The 11,041-nt window shown below is 50.1% G+C and overlaps 1 protein-coding gene across 1 annotated transcript in view; it reads left to right on the top strand.

Annotated features, from left to right (window-relative positions):
- MYOM3 (myomesin 3) overlaps positions 1 to 11,041 on the top strand; it is a 56,258-nt gene that overhangs the window by 34,525 nt on the left and 10,692 nt on the right. The window contains exons 22-29 of the mRNA XM_010830245.1: positions 3,631 to 3,745; positions 4,902 to 5,058; positions 6,050 to 6,159; positions 7,631 to 7,675; positions 8,624 to 8,760; positions 10,416 to 10,560; positions 10,700 to 10,799; positions 10,886 to 10,921. Coding sequence (XP_010828547.1) covers positions 3,631 to 3,745; positions 4,902 to 5,058; positions 6,050 to 6,159; positions 7,631 to 7,675; positions 8,624 to 8,760; positions 10,416 to 10,560; positions 10,700 to 10,799; positions 10,886 to 10,921 — 845 coding nt within the window. The remainder of the gene's footprint in view (positions 1 to 3,630; positions 3,746 to 4,901; positions 5,059 to 6,049; positions 6,160 to 7,630; positions 7,676 to 8,623; positions 8,761 to 10,415; positions 10,561 to 10,699; positions 10,800 to 10,885; positions 10,922 to 11,041) is intronic.

The following is an 11,041-nucleotide window of genomic DNA, read 5'->3' as shown; positions in this document are numbered from 1 at the left end:
AATTCTTCAGTGCTCAGCCTTCTTCACAGTCCAACTCTCACATCCATACATGACCACTGGAAAAACCATAGCCTTGACTTTATGGACCTTTGTTGGCAAAGTAATGTCTTTGCTTTTCAATATGCTATCTAAGTTGGTCATAACTTTCCTTCCAAGGAGTAAGTGTCTTTTTATTTCATGGCTGCAATCACCATCTGCTGTGATTTTGGAGCCCAAAAAAATAAAGTCTGACACTATTTCCACTGCTTCCCCATCTATTTGCCATGAAGTGATGGGACCAGATGCCATGATCTTCGTTTTCTGAATGTTGAGCTTTAAGCCAACTTTTTCACTCTCCTCTTTCACTTTCATCGAGAGACTTCTTAGTTCCTCTTCACTTTCTGCCATAAGGGTGGTGTCATCTGCATATCTGAGGTTATTGACATTCCTCCTGGCAATCTTGATTCCAGCTTGTGCTTCTTCCAGCCCAGTGTTTCTCATGATGTACTCTGCATTTAAGTTAAATAAGCAGGGTGACAATATACAGCCTTGACGTACTCCTCTTCCTATCTGGAATCAGTCTGTTGTTCCATGTCCAGTTGCTTCCTTATGTTAGATAACATTTAATAGGGGTTTCCCTGCTGGCTCATGGGTAAAGAACCCACCTGCAATGCAAGAGATGCAGGTTTGATCCCTGGGTTGGGGAGATCCCCTGGAGGAGGAAATAGCAACCCACTCCAGCATTTTTGCCTGGAAAAATCCCATGGACAGAGGAGCCTGGCAGGCTACAGACCATGGGTTCACAAAAGAGGCAGACACAACTGAGCAACTGAGCACGCAACATGTAATATATGTATATCACATTGTATATTAATGACCATATATGCATACACATGTTTCTTAATTTCTATGAGAAGCAAATTCTAAACTCTTTGGATAAATGATAAATCTAGCAAAATCACTGGTTTTATGCACCTGTGGTGATTGCTTTCACTTCCACATGTGTAGAAGGGAAAACACAAACAATGCTTTTCTGGCATTACAAAGACAACTCACGCAGATTTGTTTTGTGCGAAAACAAAGGTGTCCACTGAAGCATTCTTGGTGGTGATTTAGTCGCTAAGTCGTGTCCAACTCCTGGGACCCAATGGACTGTAGCCTGCCAGGCTCCTCTGTCCATGGGATTCTCTAGACAAGAATACTGGAGTGGGTTGCCTTGCCCTGCTCCAGGGGATCTTCCCAACCTAGGGATCGAACCCAGGTCTCCTGCATTGTAGGCAGATTCTTTAACAACTGAGCTACAATGGAAGCCCGTAGCATTCTTAACAGACACAAATTACTAACAAACAATCCATCGGATCACAGACTTCCAGATGGTAGTATCTGTCTCTGAAGACAACATGTCTCACAGGCCTCCTTGGTTTAAGGAAAGTTCCATGAGATGTACTCAATTTTATCTTCTGCAGCTCTAAGGAGAGAGGGAATATTTTCTCCAACTCATTTTCCTGAGGCATCTCTCACCAGCAGGCAGGAGGGTGTGTGGGTTTCAACACCACAGGTGAACACTCTGTTAGCACCAAGAGGAAAGAAAAGCATGCTCAAAAGACCCAAAACAATGTGGAAAGAAGATGCTAACAAGCAGACTATGGTGCGTGTCACATTTCAACATGGTCTGAGTGCTAAGTCGCTTCAGTCATGTCCGAATTTTTGGGACCCCATGAACTGTAGCCCATCAGTCTCCTCTGTCCATGGGATTTCCCAGGCAAGAATACTGGAGTGGGTTGCTATGCCCTCTTCCAGCGGATCTTCCCTACCCAGGGATCAAACCTGCATCTCTTACGCCTCCTACATTGGCAAGAGGGTTCTTTACCACTAGCGCCACCAGGGAAGCCCTCAACATGGTTTACACGCATTTAATACAAGTACTAATGGATTTTTACAATATTGGCAATTTTGGTCATCTCTAGAGATGGGAATACCAGGGGAGCCTTCACTTTATATTCTTTTCTATTGCTTTGATATTTCCCCCAACAAGCATGCATTTCTTTCATAGTCAGAAAAGAATAAAAATATTTCATTTTGAAACAATAATATTAAGTCTTAACTGAATCACAGAGGGATGAGAGCCCATGGGATGCTCTGAGATTCTGCAGCTGCTGCCCCCATGGAAGCCGGCTCCCTGCGGTAGAGTCAGCCAGTGCTGGACAGCTGACCCTCGAGAGCCACAGGAGATGGCTGGTCCCTCTGCTCTCCAGGGTCGGGGAGCTTCAGTGACTTGGCAGTATTTCTGCTTGTGGATGATTGGCTGGCATTCACTCAACACTTCTGGACACCTCCTTAGTGCCAGACCGGGAACTAGATCCTGGATGTAAAAAGCTCAAGGCTCAAGTCACAGGCCTTGGGGAACCGGCAATTACAATACTGTGTGTCATACAATCGAGGCAGGTTCAGGGGATTCTGGGCGCTCCAAGCAGGAAGGTAAGAGATCCTTCCTGGACTCATCCCATCTGCCATGCTGAGTGGCTGAGGATGAGTTGGAGTTGCTAGACCAAGAGGAGGGGAGGGCATTCCAGACAGAGGGCTCTGCGAGGGCTAAGGCAGGGAGGCATGAAGCAGTGTGACGCATGGGGGACCCTGAGGAGTCAGGGAGTGAAGGGGCACAGAGCGGAGGAAGAAGACAGAAGGCTGAAGATGGTTGGATGAGGAAGACTTTGGTACGAAGCCCAAAATCTGAAGTTCACCCTGAAGGCCACTGAAAGAGTTAAGTGTAATCAGACTGGCACCTTGGAAAGATTGGTAGAGGGAAATATAGACTGGGAAGATGGGTCTAGAGACAGAGGTGCCATCTAGGAAACTGTTGCACTAATCCCGGTGAGAGAAAAAACACTTTAATCAAGGCATGGCTGGGACACAGAGAGGTCACATTCAGGAAACGTTAGACGGACTTCCCTGGCGGTACAGTGGATAAGAATCCACTTGCAAATGCAGGGGACATGGGTTCAACCCCAGGTCCGGAAAGATTCCACATGCCATGGAGCAACTAAGCCCATGTACCACAGCTACTGAGTCTGCACGGTCCAGAGCCTCGCTCCACAACAAGAGACCCCACCGCAGTGAGAAGCCTGTGCACTGCACCTGGAGAGCAAGCCGTGCTCGCTGCCAGTAGAGGAAGCCCATGTGCAGCAACAAAGACCCAGCGCATCCAAAAATCAATCAATAAATTCGAAAAAAAAGAAAGAAACGTTAGGGAAATAAAATGGGAACTTTGGTGATGAGAGGTTTAGGGCTCAAGAAAAAGATGTCAAAGATGATCCCCAAGCTTGTTTCCGGGGTGATGGATGGAGGAGAGGCAGGGGGCCCAGGAGGATAAAGAGTTTTCTCGTGAGGAAGCTGATGGCAAGCTAAGCCCCAAGCAGATGGAGTTCCGGGCGTCACAGGCATGGGAGGTAATCTCAGTGGAGATGCCTGTCTGAAGTTGGAGCTCAGGAAGGCAACATGCCCCCAACCTGTCCCCTCCTCCGGGCAGCCTGCTCCCCCTGCCCCCCTGGGGTGGATGGTGATCAGTCAATCCCATGCAGGGTGGCCAGAGCTGCAGGAAGGGCGGGCCTCTGCCCTCCTCAGGGCTCACTCTTACCCCCTCCTTTCTTCCAGATTTCTGATTTGCAGCCGGGGAAGACCTACATGTTCCAAGTACAGGCTGTGAATTCAGCGGGCCCAGGGCAGCCATCCATGCCCACCGACCCGGTACTCCTGGAGGACAAGCCAGGTAGGGGGCGGGGGAGGGGAGGATCCGTAGCAGGAAGATGAACCGGCTGGGCCTCCCCTCCTCTCTACACCCCTTCCTGCCCATTTCTCTCCCAGCCCCAACTCTCCTTTATTTCTGTGGGATCCTGAGATGGATCCTGAAATCTGAACACACGGTCTCTTTCTACAAGATGGGTCCTCCATCCTTGATATGCCACGTTCTTAAACTCTTACAACTCTTCGTGGATACTTAAAATAATAGCCAGCTGCATTTCAGATACGCCGTGTGGCTTTGCCTGCCTTGCAGTCATAGCTCCCTCCCGGGGTCCCCTCCTACCACACAGGCCAGACGCTATGTCAGGTCCTTACACTGTCTGACCCTCCCAACAAGCCCTTGAGAGAGCTGTCCTTGTCCCCACTTTTAATTTTTATTTATTTACTATTTTTGGCTGCACTGGGTCTTCGTTGCTGCTTGAGGGCTTTCTCTAGTTGCAGCGAGCAGGGACTGCTCTCCAGCTGCTTAGTCGTGCCACGTGGGCTTAGTTGCCTCACAGCGTGTGGGATCTCCCTGGACCAGGGATCAAACCCGTGCCCCCCGCATTGGCAGGCGGATTCTTAACCCCTGGACCACCAGGGACGCCCTCGCTGTCCCCACTTAAGAACTGATTTTGTTGTAGCTCGGAGAAGTTAAATGACCAAGTCACACAGCTCGTGTATGCCGGACTCACTCAGTTCTTCTCATTATACAGTGTGTTCTTTTCCCATTCTTTTAATTATTCATTCAGCAAGTATCTGATGACACCCACGTTGCACTGGGGACGAGGCAGTGATGAGACAGCAAGGTTCCCGCTCTAGTAACAGGGGTGGGGACGGATGGACAGTAAACAAGTAAATGCTGAAAAAGTCAGTGATGAGGGCAATAAAGGAAATGAAACAGGGTGATAGGGTGGGGTAGGCATTACTTTAGCCAGAGTAGTCAAGAAGGGCCTCTCGGAGGAGGTGACATTTGAGCTGAGAAAGAGCCTGGTCATGCAACGCCTTGGAGGCCACAAGAGTCTAGAGTTTATTATTTTCTTCGAGTGCAATGGGCAGCTATTGGAGGCTTTAAGCAGGGAACGGGCCTTACCTGGTTTATTATTTCTAAATGTCTGGTACCCTCCATTGAATCCTGCCCTCAGATGCCCGGGAGATCGAGGTTGGTGTGGATGACGAGGGCTTTATCTACATGGCTTTTGAAGCCCCAGAGGCCCCCGACTCGGCCGAGTTTCAGTGGTCCAAAGACTACAAGGGCCCACCGGACCCAGAGAGGGTCAAGGTCGAGGAGGAGGCTAACAAGTAAGTGAGGGGGGGCAACACTCCTAGAGCACGGGTCCCGGCTGTTACCAGATGAGTGGGCAAAGGCTCGCAGGAAGGTCGAGGAGGAGGCTAACAAGTAAGTGAGGGGGGGCAACACTCCTAGAGCACGGGTCCCGGCTGTTACCAGATGAGTGGGCAAAGGCTCGCAGGAAGGTCGAGGAGGAGGCTAACAAGTAAGTGAGGGGGGGCAACACTCCTAGAGCACGGGTCCCGGCTGTTACCAGATGAGTGGGCAAAGGCTCGCAGGAAGGTCGAGGAGGAGGCTAACAAGTAAGTGAGGGGGGGCAACACTCCTAGAGCACGGGTCCCGGCTGTTATCAGATGAGTGGGCAAAAGCTTGCAGGTGAGACCACCTGGCAGGACCCCTGGTGATGAGCTTGAGGGGGCTGCGTGGTCTCCCGTGAAGGATGCTGACTGCCACCTCAGGGAGAAGTGAGGGAGAGGGCAACAGACGGGCTGAAATGGTGATACTCATCTAGAGATCCTTTTTCTGCAAGAAGTGTGTCTCTATGTGGCTGCTTCCAAGGAGACGCTCAGGATTTGGTTTCTAGCCTGGGTACCAGCAACTTGCTCTTGGAAGTTCTCTGGGCTCAGCTTCCTCATCAGTAAAAGAGGGGTTAGGATGTCAAGGGCCTCCAGACCTTGCTCCTCCATCTGTAGCAGCTCTGGCTTTGGCCCCGTCCGGCAGGAGACAAAGCTAATGACTTGAGCCCAAGGAGAGGCAGGCCTGGGGGATGTGGCCAGTATGAAGACAGTTTCAGAGAGCCTGGCTAGCAAGAGCCATTGAGGACGGCAGGCCAGACTGGCTCTGGGGAGGGGACTCTGGGAACGTGGAAGGAGGCAGACGCCCCTGCTGGGCCAGGGTCTGGGTCTGGGATGCAGGGCTTCCAAGGCCAACCTAGACTCCCCAGCTCCCAGGCTTCCAGGGCACGAGTCCCCTCTCAGAGCCTCTGCTCTGCTGTCTCTGCAGATCCAAGATCATCCTGAAAGATCCCGGCCTCGAGGATTTGGGCACCTACTCGGTGGTGGTCACAGATGCTGACGAAGACATCTCAGCAAGCCACACACTGACGGAGGATGGTGAGGTCCCTCTCCGCTGCCACCACCCAGAGACTCAGGCCCAGAGTGCCAAACACAAATACCCCAGGGGCCAGCAGGAAGCCACAAAAATGAGTAAAGCAGAGATTTCAAGAGAAGTAGGTCCTCTGCCACCCACTCAGTCAGCCGGTCCATGAATAAGTATCAGTTGAGCACTGACCACATGCCAGAGGCGTCCCAGGCACTGAATTACATCAGTGAAGCCCGCTGGCAAAAACCCCTGCCTGATGGAGCTCATACTATTCTCTCTCTTTCCTTTTTCTACTATTGGTAAAAGCAAAGGTACCAGTGAATTATTTCACTTCCTTCCATAGCCGAAAAAAACAACAGTGTAAGTAGAGTGATAAACTGCCAAAGGCAGTTAGTCTAAGGGGTGAGGATGGCCACAGGGAGCAGTGGGGGCTGTGGCCACCAGAGAGGGGAGGCTGGGCCTAAAGCCGTTGTCCAGGAGACTCACCCTCTGCTGTCTCCATAGCAACTGGGACAGCCATGGTCCTCCCTGCTGAATGCACAGGGGGCCCTTTGATTTTGTTAAGACACAGTAGCCAGGCGGGTCCAGATTTCTATTCCAGTTCCACAATTTCCTGGCTGCTTGACCTTGGGCAAGTCATGATCCCTCTCTGGGCCTCAGTTTTCTCACCTGTAAAAGGAGGGTAATAACCCCTGATACCCCAAGTGAAACAATGTTGTTATGCAGACACCCTTACGTGACTCCATGCAAGCTAAAGCCAACCACAAAAGCATAAAACCATCCACAAAAGCAGTGGGTGTCGTTTTTTGGTTTGGAATATGATGCTTGCCGTGTGTGCAGACTCATCATACTCTGGACTCTAACCTTACAAGGGACAATGAGATATGGGCTCTGCCTCTGCCAGTTCATTCATGCAACATATATTTACCAAGCACCTGCTGTGTGCCAGACACCCATGTAGGTCCAGAGTTCAGCTAAGCAGGAGAGACAAACCTAACACTAGGAAGCAGTTAGCGGTGAGACAGCGCTGTGCCAACCTGCCCCCGACACGTGTTGCCTGAAGTACTCATTGAAGGGGCCAGGCCCTCAGATTCTAGGACAGCATGTCACAGTGGATTAACAAGGGGGCTCAGGAGGCAGACAGTAACGCTCACCCCCCACAGCATGGTGTGAGGATCACTGAGATCATGCAGAGATTGGCAGACAGTAGGTGCTCCTCTGGGGAAGTGGCACTTGATCAGGCCTTGAAGGACGAGGAGAATAAGCGATTTCAGGGGGGCCTACAGCAACCCCTGAAGCCCCCTCGGTGCCCCAGAGCCAAGGCTCGCAATCGTCATCATTAACCTCCTTGGTAACCAAGTGACCCCGAGCTGAGTCTCTCAGGACTTTCACCCAGTGCGGATGCTAGAACGGTTCCCATGACCCCCACTAGCCCAGGTATCTCATTCTCTTTGGTTTCTTCCTTGCTCCTCCCTGTCCCAGAGCTGAACAAGCTGAAGAAGTTGAGCCATGAGATCAGAAACCCAGGTAAGCGGTCCAAGCTGCCAGACTTGGGCAGTCATGCCAGGCCCACTGGGGTGTCCTGAGCAGAGCTGAGTCAGCCAAGAGCCAGACACTAGGCTGATAGGGAGTAGGGGAGGATGGGGTCATCTTGGGGCTGGACGGTCAGACACCCAGAGAGTGTTCAGTCCATAAAGGGAAAAGAGTGGCCAGCAGGGAGCACGTGGGGTGCAAGGGAGGGCAGAGTGGATGATTTCTTCTTCCTCTTGGATTGTGGGTCGTCTAAACCCCTCCTTTCCTCCACTGGCCAGGAGTAGCATTTGTAATCCCTGTGGCAGGGGTCACAAACTTGGGTGTATACTGGAATCACCCCGGGAGCTTTTCAAAATCCAAACGTCCAGGCCGTGCCCCAGATAAGTCAGAATCTCTGGAACTGGAGCCAGATATTGGCGTTTTGAAAGTTCATGGATGCAATGTGGGATCCTGTATTGAATCCCACACCAGAAAAAAAAAAAAAATCGTCTTAGTAAATAGTGCCAAAATTTGAACAACATCTGTAGAATAGTATCAATATTCATTTCCTGGTTTAAAAAATACATACAGTGATTTGGGAAAGTTCAGGATACTGGAATTTTCTGTCTGTTTTTGCAACATTTTGCAAGTCAAATGATTTCTAAATGAAGAGAAATAAATGAAATTACATGTTTTTTAAAAGTCTTTATGTTTCTGGTGTCCAGCCAGGGTGAGAAGCACAGCCTCAAAGCCATAGGAGGAGGGTGAATGACCTGAGATGAATTCTATCTAGGGTGACTGAATGTGGGAAACCCTCCCCAGACCCTCACCCTAGTTATGTCTCCACCAGACTCTGAAGCACTTTGCACATGGCATGTCCATGCAGTGCTCAAGGTGGGGCTGTCGGGAGTGGGGAGGGGAGAAGGGTGCCCTGCCCACCCCTTCCTGTCCTCTGCCTCCCAGTGATCAAGCTGATCTCCGGCTGGAACGTTGAAATCCTCGAGCAAGGAGAGGTGCGGCTTTGGCTGGAAGTGGAAAAGTTGTCTCCGGCGGCTGAGCTGCATCTAATCTTCAACGAGAAGGAAATCTTCAGCTCACCGGTAACTGGGGGCTCAGAATCCCTAAATGAGGTCCCTGGCCCAGGAGGTGGCCTCGCTGGCAGTGGTCTTTACCAGCCAGAACCTCCCCCTAGCAGACATTTCAGAAATAGCCACCTGCTTCAGCTGTCACAGTGAAGGAGTCTGGGTGGGGACACCTGGATTTTAGTACCTGGGGGACGGGGGGCAGGGATGCTAGACATTTGCCAATGCAAGGGACACTCCCACAAAGAATTTCCCATGCCCCCCACAATTTTTGAGTATCCTGACAAACATTCGTAAGATGAAAAGCCTACATTCATGCTTGTAAGTATCCAAGCCTAGACCCTAACTCTGAGACACAAACACAATTTTTTTAACTTTTTTGCAATGTTAACATACACTGATAGTCTTATTCTATTAGCCACATTACCTGTGCTCTTTTATTCATTTTCCTGTTCTTGTACAGAATAGTTTTTGTTTGCTTTGACTTGCAAGATCTCAGTTCCCTGACCAGGGATTGAATCTGGGCCACTAGACCACCAGCGAATTCCCCCATACAGAATAGTTTTCTTTCCTAACTTCTCTTTAGTTAAAACGAATTCACTGTAAGTCATGAAGCACCAGTGAGTGATATGAGCATCTGTGTATTGAAAAGCATTACTTTTATTTCCTCTTCCTATTATAGTTGTGGTGTTACATTGCTTTTTTAAAATCTTTGTGTGCAGCAAGTTGTATTAATTGAACCATATAAGTTGCCCATACTCAACTGTTTTTACTTACAAAGATGCCAATTTCAATCTCATAAGAGATTTAATCATAAAATGATCTTATTTGTGAATTCCATCTCCAGATGGCCAAGTGGCCGTCATTACATATGTGTTATCAAGAGAGGAGCTGGTTCTGACGGAGGAGAAAAGAACTCGAGGCTAAATGTCAGAAGGTTCATGTTCATCTCCTGTGGGCCGCGTGCCCCTGGACGGGTCTCTTCACCTCTCTGTGCCTCAGTTTCTGCATCCGTACAATGGGGTTGGTTGCCCCAGGATCAGGAGGAACAACTGAGAAAATAGAGAAAGTTTTGCATAAAGATGAAGCCTGCATGACTTTGGCTCATGATAGAGGAAGTGTAACAAAGTCTGGACTCAGCACACAGCACTGAGACTATAGAAATACAAAACAAAACTAGGAGTTTCTTCAAATCATAGTACAAGTGAAGCCAGAGGGGAAAGGATCCTAAATGTGGAAAACAAAACGTTTTGAAAATTGTTAGAATGTGACAAAATATAAAGAAGTACTAACTCTGGGTAGCAGACACACAGGATTTTTATAGTACCCTTTATAATTTTATGGGGAACTTTTGCCTATTAAACTGCAAAAAAAAAAAAAAAAGTGGCAGAAAATAACCAAAAAAGTATGGCGCAGTAGGAGATTGGGGGATTATTATGAACTGAAATTGACTGGGACACAAGACTCTCCTGGGCCCGCTGGGCTCCAGGGTGTTCTCAGGAGCCGGGTGTGTCTATACACATGAAGAGAGGTACCCAGGACCCCTTCCCCAAACCTGAAGTCTTCTAACTTTACCACCCCAAGTCCAACTACACCCCGATTTGCACCACCACAACACAAATTCCCTATAATGGAAGAAAGCAGAACAGACTCTCGTGTTTTGTTCTCCCCAGAACCGCAAAATCAATTTTGTCCGAGAGAAGGGCCTGGTGGAAGTTATCATCCAGCACTTGACCGAGGACGACAAAGGGTCGTACACTGCCCAGCTCCAAGACGGAAAAGCCAAGAACCAGATCACCCTGGCGCTGGTGGACGACGGTCAGCCGTGCCCCGGTCCCCGACCTCAGCTCTCAGCCCTGGGGTCCTTCCTGGTCCATCCAGACGCCCCCCTAGTCCACTCCCGGACCTGCGCTCCTCCTGGCTCACGCCAGTTCCTCCCCACCCCCTGTGTTCACAGAGTTCGACAAACTTCTAAGGGCGGCAGATGCTAAGAGAAGAGACTGGAAGAGAAAACAGGGTAAGAGCTGCTGGGACGAAGTCCAAAGCCCTCGCCACTAGCGTTGGGGAACCGCCAGACAAGTGGGTTAATAGATGCCTCCGTCCTGCTGGGGCCCCGAGGGAGGGCTACTGCCGTTTGAGCCAGTGGCGTCCTCGTGCCAAAACGTGCCCAACCCCTAGAGTGAGCGCCTCCTTAAATTCTGCACCCCAGGGGCCTCCCTCGCCTCACCCCAGGCCCCTCCTGCGTAGGGGCGGGATTCCAGAATCCGAGGGGCCTTTGGGCATCAGGCGCCCCGCCCCA

Source organism: Bison bison, unplaced genomic scaffold (genome assembly GCF_000754665.1).
Source record: "Bison bison bison isolate TAMUID 2011002044 unplaced genomic scaffold, Bison_UMD1.0 scf7180017864516, whole genome shotgun sequence".
NCBI lineage: Eukaryota > Metazoa > Chordata > Mammalia > Artiodactyla > Bovidae > Bison > Bison bison.
This window is presented reverse-complemented; position numbering and strand designations above follow the sequence as displayed.